The sequence below is a fragment of the Austrofundulus limnaeus genome, unplaced genomic scaffold, assembly GCF_001266775.1.
Source record: "Austrofundulus limnaeus strain Quisiro unplaced genomic scaffold, Austrofundulus_limnaeus-1.0 Scaffold670, whole genome shotgun sequence".
Classification (NCBI taxonomy): domain Eukaryota; kingdom Metazoa; phylum Chordata; class Actinopteri; order Cyprinodontiformes; family Rivulidae; genus Austrofundulus; species Austrofundulus limnaeus.
The window spans coordinates 167,326-174,547 of NW_013953072.1; the positions used below are offsets into that span (position 1 = coordinate 167,326).

Consider the following 7,222-nt stretch of genomic DNA (forward strand, 5'->3'; position numbering starts at 1 on the left):
TTCTCTGACTCTGGCTACCCCCCCCAGTTGGTAACCACTGTTACACTTGTATATCCACTACCATGCTTCAATGTTGGAATAGTGTTGGTAGTCACTTTGACCTCATGGCTTGGTTTTATCTCTGATTGTAAGCTAAGAGGCTTTCTATTGAGGGTTCATGACTTTATTAGTGAGCTTAAATAAAGTTAATACGTCTCAGCATAGATTAAGACAAATGAGGGAAACAGAACTCTTTCAATTGTTGTTACTGTTGTTATGAAATGTGATGTATTTTTTACATAAAATATACAATTCAGTTTCCACTAATTATTGCGAACTGAATGTAGATTAAAGAAGAATAAATAAACATCTGCAGCATCAGACTGCAACGTAAATAAAAGTGAAGGGAGTCTGAATCTTTTCTGAAGCCACTGTGTGTGTTGTAAATGTTGTTCAGGAGCACACTGTGGCTTCACAGAGAGTTCTCAGCTGCCTTCTTCTGCTTCACACCAAAACATGTACTGTAAATATAACCTCAGAGACCAACAGCTGCTCACAGCAAGATTTATCTCGAGCATTTCACAATGTCCCCAGCAGGTGGTCATTGTCCAGTATTGGCTATTGACCTCTCTTTTCAAACTTGCAGTCCTTTGTTTTAGAAGCCTGACTGTATGGGTTGGTGGGATTAATTCTGTTTCCTTTCATTTGTATGAAGCGGTACAAAGTTGCAGTTTGTGTTGGGGTGTCTCATGTCCTTAGATATTTTTGACTCAGAGCTGAAATGTTGGCTTCCCAGTCTGACTGGATACTGAGGAATGTTTTAACCTAGATAACTGGTTTTCCTCAGTTTGTCCTGTTTGCAGGCTCCTCTTTATTTGTTTCCACTTCAACAATGTGCAGGTGCAGTAAGGACAGACATATGAAAATGTTTGGGCACCCTTGTTAATTTTCCTGATTTACCTTTAAAAATCATTGATTGTTTGGATAAAATAAATCAGTTAAATATAACATATAGAGGACAAACACAGTGATATTTGAGAAGTGAAATGAAGTTTATATGATTTACAGAAACTGTGCAATAATTGGTTAAACTAAATTAGGCAGGTGCATAAATTTGGGCACCAAAAAATCCTTTAACTCAACATTTAGTAGGTCCTCCTTTCACAGAAATAACAGCCTCTAAACACTTCCTACAGCTTCTAATGAGAGTCTGGATTGTGTCTGAAGGTATTTTAGACCATTCTTCTTTACAAAACATCTCTAGTTCATTCAGGTTTGATGGTTTCTGAGCATGGACAGCTCTCTTTAAGTGACACCACAGATTTTCAATAATATTCAGGTCTGGGACTGAGATGACCATTCCAGAACGTTCTACTTGTTCCTCTGCATGAAGGCCTCAGTAGATTCTGAGCAGTGTTTAGGGTGGTTGTCTTGTTGGAAGATGCAGCCCCGGCTTCAGCAGCTTCAGCTTTGTCACTGATTCCTGGACATTGGTCTCCAGAATCTGCTGATACTGGTTGGAATCCATGCGTCCCTCAACTTTAACAAGATTCCCAGTCCCTGTACTGGTCCCACAGCCCCACAGCATGATGGAACCAGCCCCACATGTTACTGTAGGTAGCAGGTGTTTTTCTTGTTCTGCCCAAATAACTCTATTTTAGTTTCATCAGTCCACAGCACCTTATTCCAACATGAAGCTGGCTTGTCCAGATGTGCTTTAGCAAACCTCAAGCAGCTCTGTTTGTGATGTGGGCGGAGACAAGGCTTCCTCTGCATCACTCTCCCATACTGCATCTCCTTGTGTAAAGTGTGCTGAATAGTTGAACGATGCACAGTGACTCCATCAGCAGCAAGATGATGTTGTAGGTGTTTGGTGCTGGTCTGTGGGTTGACTCTGACTCTTCTCAACATCCTTCACTTCTGTTTATTCCAGATTAGTCTTGGTCTGCCACTTGGAGCCTACACTTGAACTGTGCCTGTGGTCTAACATTTTCTCACAATGTTTCTCACAGTGGAGACTGAAAGATGAAATCTCTCAGATATCTTTCTGTATCCTTCCTCTAAACCATGATGCTGAACAATCTTTGTTTTCAGCTCATTTGAAACTTGTTTTCAGACTCCCATGCTGCCACTCTTCAGAGAAGATGCAAAGAGAAAACATACTATTGCCCCCCTTAAATACCCTTTCTCATAACTGGAGTTACCTGTGTATGGAGGTCAAAGGTCACTGAACTTACCAAACCTAATTTAAGTAACAATAATTAGTTTCTTAAGGTTTTGAAATCATCAAAACGACAACAGCGCCTAAATTTATGTGCCTGTCTAATTTTGTTTAACCAATTATTGCACACTTTCTGTAAATCATATCAACTTCATTTCACTTCTCAAATATCACTGTGTTTGTCCCTTATATGATATATTTAACTGATTTTTTTTATCCAAGCAATCAATGATTTATAAAGGTAAAATAGGAAAATTAAGAAGGGTGCCCAAACTTTTTCATGACTTTATCCTGGGCTCAGAGCCATCCACACTGTTGGAATTTATTTAAAGACAGTTTATTTTACAGATGTCACTAATATGAGTGATGTGGCCATTAAAAAAGTGATTAGGGTAAAATAAAAATCAAATCAAATAGTAAAGTCAAGTGCACAAATAAATTTTGACTTCTGGGTTTAGTCTTTTGATGACTCCTCCTGCATGAGAGACAAGATCCACCTTGATTTCCTTACGGCTCTGAATGTTGTGCAGCTATCTTTGTTGGCATGCCTTTGCAACATCGTGTGAACATTGGGGACAGTCGATAATAAATGGATGGATGAATAAATAGAAAAAGATATACTGAAATATAAACTAGTGATAAGGATTGTGTTTAGGTCAGCAGAGAAGTATTTTCTGGCCCTGACAGTCCACCAATGATGTGTAAATATATTTGTGTTTCCATGTTCAGGACAGACTCAAAACTTTGAGAATGCCTTTGAGCTGAGCAACATGCAGCTTTCCGGTATGCCTCTGGCTTTCTACTCTGGGATGTATGCCTACGCTGGGTGGTGAGTATGATCCTCACAAATATGTACAAACTGAAGCAAATAACAGTCCACAAATATACAAGTACATAACTTTACACTTGTGGCCTTATGTCCAAAGACTTGTGTGGATTTCTTACAGAACTGTGGCATACAGTCAAATCAAGAAAACAGAGTACGCACAAATAAATCCAGATGTATGAAACTGTGTGTATGCCAAAATCCAAGCACATTTATTTTGTACATGCCAACAAACTGAGCACACGTGTACCCATCCTGCTTTGTCCACCAGGATCAACAAGTGTAATTTTTAAATCAGGCCACAGACACAGGACTGCTTTTCAGATTTCTTTAGTGGAGATCTGGTAGAACAAACACCACAAAATGTTGTCAGTGTGTTTCACAACTGCATGCCTAGGTCCTCCCCCAGCTTCCATCATAGGTCTCTTTCTCTTCTTTTGTGATCGTTTAGTGGTAAATTAATGAACAATTTTACATTTCAGAGCAACACATTTTTTTCTCATAGACATCGAAAGTCCCCAAAAGGATAGAGAAACATGGTGTGTGTGTGTGTGTGTGTGTGTGCGTGCGTGCGTGTGTGTGTGTGTGTGTAAAGCAGCTGTTACTGGGGACGCAGCCACTGGAGCATTTCTGAGTGTAGGGGTCACCTCGAGTTAAATTATCAAGGAACTATCTTGTACTCTCAGTCCTCTGATGGGCCTTCAAAGAGACAAAAACTCTGTTCCACTTAGAACTGAATCTAGGCCACCTCAGGTCGCCTTAACCTCTCAAAGAGACATTCTCTTCCTTCTAAATCAGATAATTTACAGAAGAATCTTCATCTTATTTGATTTATTTTTCTCTTAACTGAAAGTATTACACATTTTGATAATCAGAGAATGTTTATCAAAGTTACAGAAGAGAGGACAGATCTCTTTCCTCCCTCAGTATGATTTCAGCTATGTATGGATTCTCTGTGGGAAAATTCTTATTTAACTAAACTAATCTTTATGGTTTAAGTTGATGAAATATCAATGTTTTACTTGTCTGAATCATATTTGCAAATGGTTTGAATTTGAAGCAATTCATTTTTCTTTCAGTTATGTTTTTAAATAAGTGCTCATCAGATAATTTAAATGGGTCATGAAATGTTTTGTTCTGAACCACACAGCAGCAGCAGTAATCTTTGTGTTAGTTTCAGGAACTTAGATTCTCTAAGCTTCTTAATAACCAACAGTTTCTGCCCGGACCGTAGAAAAGTGACGGACCGCCGTCAGTCACTCTGACAGCTAGATTCTCTTATATTACGTTCACACCAAACGCGTTTTGAGTGGCCAAAAAGTGCAAAACGTCTCTCATTGGACGCACTATTTTCAGACCGAAGAACGCACCAGTGTTCAGACCAGAACAAGCAGCAGCAGCAGCGAGGTGTGGGAGGAGTGTGTCCTCGGCAGGTGAAATAAAGATAAAATAAAAGAAAATGGCTTTGATTTATTTTACTAAAAAGCAAGCGAATGTTGCACACAGCAGATAACTCACCAGATGATTTAGAGGAGATTTGTTCGGGTAGTTTCATCACTCCAGAAGCTGCCAGCTGACGGACTATTTTTTTTGTCCCGAGCAGCTGATCCACATCGGTGCTGATATATCCTGTCAGAAAATCCACCTGCACACGGTCAATTTCAGGTGAAGATCTCCAGTCCGTCTGTTTCAGTTTTCAGTGGGAGACGCGTCGAGCAGCGAAAAGTTCAGATGTTTGAACTCTGGCAGCGGCTCGGGTGGCGGCGGATTCCGCAGCACCGCATGCGTGGAAAACACTCTGCACCCCTTCTGCCTTCCTTGCGCACCGCCCAAAACGTACCTGACGCGACGCACGACCCCTAGAGGCGCCTCCACCATAGATTTTACATGTGAATCGGCCGCTCCTGCCGCTCAAAACGCGTTCGGTGTGAACGTCGCATTAGGGCAATCAAAAAGCTGAAAACTGTGTCAGGTTTGGCCCCTTCACGCCAGCGGGGAAACCTCACAGTGTGGAAAACCAACGCCTGGTTTATCCACCTTCAGAAACTCTCCAGACGGAAGTTTTATTCTGAAAACCTGGGTTCCAGAAGAGGCTTTGCCTTCTTTTACGGCTGATGTGGATGCTAAGCGAGTCTGAAAAACACGCCTTGGGGTTCCCTGTTTGACGATCCTGAAGACGGATTCTTCAGCAGCACCCCCACCTACCTGACAGGTGACAGAACATCGTCTCAAAGTAAAAAGCTGGCTGTGTGTGTGACGTCGATGTCTGACCAAAGTCGAGCACAGAATTTACACCAAATTTCCCTCTGGGATCAATAAAGTATTTTTGAATTTGAATTGAACGCTTCGCCCTTCTGCTTAAAACCCACATTATTTAAGATAAAAGTTTAAGAAAGCTAAAACCTTACTTTCCTCCTTTTTTCTTAAACTCTTCCTTGCCAGCCCTAAGATACAGCCTCAAATGTCTGGTATTTAACATCTAAGCTGACGTTTGTGTTTCTATTTAAAATGGCTGATTGACAATTAAGAAGCTGAAAGCTTGTTATTGTTGATTTGATTTGATTTATTTATTTAACAGGAAAAGATTATTAAAAATCAAGCCTGACTCAGCATAATTGCTGTTTTACAGCAGGTTCCTGTTCTGCAGCACATAAACACTCAGAATTACAGCATCACAATCACATCATTATACACCATAGACACAAAGACAAACAAGCATACCAGAACCCAAAACCTTTTATAGGAAATTAATTGTTCACAATCAAGTGTACTCTAGTGATTCTGTATGATTTGTAAAATAAATGATAACAGTTTTTATGGATCAAATCAACATTCACTGACTGAGAGTTACTTCTTGTGTGTCCATTCATTTTGCACTAGAGGAATGTTTACCCAAAATAAAAGAGATCCCTTGCTAAATAAATTACTCTTATGACCTTGTTATGAGAAGTGTAAGACTGAACCCTTTTTTTTCCGCACGAATTTGTTAACATAATACCTGTACACACAGAGGAGCTCAGGGTTTTGGTAGTTTGTAGAACTTTATTTATTAAATATCATATAAGAAAAACAATCACTGAGCCACAGTGGAAAGATTTCTCTTTGTTGTTGAGGATTTATATTTTGGAATAACATGGATGGCTTTCCAACCCAACACACCGTCCAACTGAATCCCTAAGTATTTATAAAGTGACACCTGTTGAATTATAATGTCCTTTTGATTACGCTCATGGTCAGAGACATTTCAAGGTTAAACTTCAGTGCTTCTGTTTTTTTCTTGTAAGCAAACTGGTTGAGTTGTGGCTCAACTTCTTTCTTGGAGAATGGCTTGAATTTATATAGCGCCATATAAAGGAGCTTACACTTCAGATATTCACCCATTCACATACACATGCACACATGAGGGTAAGCTCCAGCCACAGCTGCCCTGGGGCACACTAACCATGTTTCCATCAAGTATTTTTAATGCACATTTAGAAGTGTCGCATTAAAAATATGACAAAAAGTCAGACGGAAACAGCAAAATTTGAAAAAAACCCTTAAATTCGCTAAAAAGTTTTTACACTCACCTGAGGTGGTTTTTGGATGATTTGCAAAGTAGTTAATGTGCAAAAGAGGAGATGGAAACATGTTCGTTGAATAAATTCTAATGTAGCGCATATTTACCTCACGTGACGTTCAGCTGTTTCTGCTTTCCTGCCTCATCCCGGATGTTATCATAAACGTGCGAAAACATGGCTTTAGTTCCCTACGTCTCCTGGCAGCGTTAAACATAGCCTGTACTAGCTGAATAGATAGAATAATTACAACTTGACCAATAGCAAGGCATTCATTAGCCTCTGCTAGTTAGCAAGTTTCACTTCCTGTTTACTACCGCAAAGCTTGTCGCCAACGTCTGACGTAATCACTTGTTGCGTAGCCTCGTCTGAGGTAAACACGCGTTGTGTAGCCTCGTCTGAGGTAAACACGCGTTGCGTAGCCTCGTCTGAGGTAAACACGCGTTGCGTAGCCTTGTCTGACGTAAAAATGCGTTGCGTAGCCTCGTCTGAGGTAAACACGCGTTGCGTAGCTTCGTCTGAGATAAACACGCGTTACGTAGCCTCGTCTGAGGTAAACACGCGTTACGTAGCCTTGTCTGACGTAAAAACGCGTTGCGTAGCCTCGTCTGACGTAAAAACTCATTGCGTAGCCTCGTT

At 40.4% G+C, this 7,222-nt stretch overlaps 1 protein-coding gene across 1 annotated transcript in view; it reads left to right on the top strand.

Moving 5' to 3' along the window:
- slc7a11 (solute carrier family 7 member 11) overlaps positions 1–7,222 on the top strand; it is a 76,715-nt gene that overhangs the window by 26,060 nt on the left and 43,433 nt on the right. Inside the window, exon 5 of the mRNA XM_014027655.1 lies at positions 2,930–3,029. Within this exon, the coding sequence (XP_013883109.1) occupies positions 2,930–3,029 (100 nt within the window). The remainder of the gene's footprint in view (positions 1–2,929; positions 3,030–7,222) is intronic.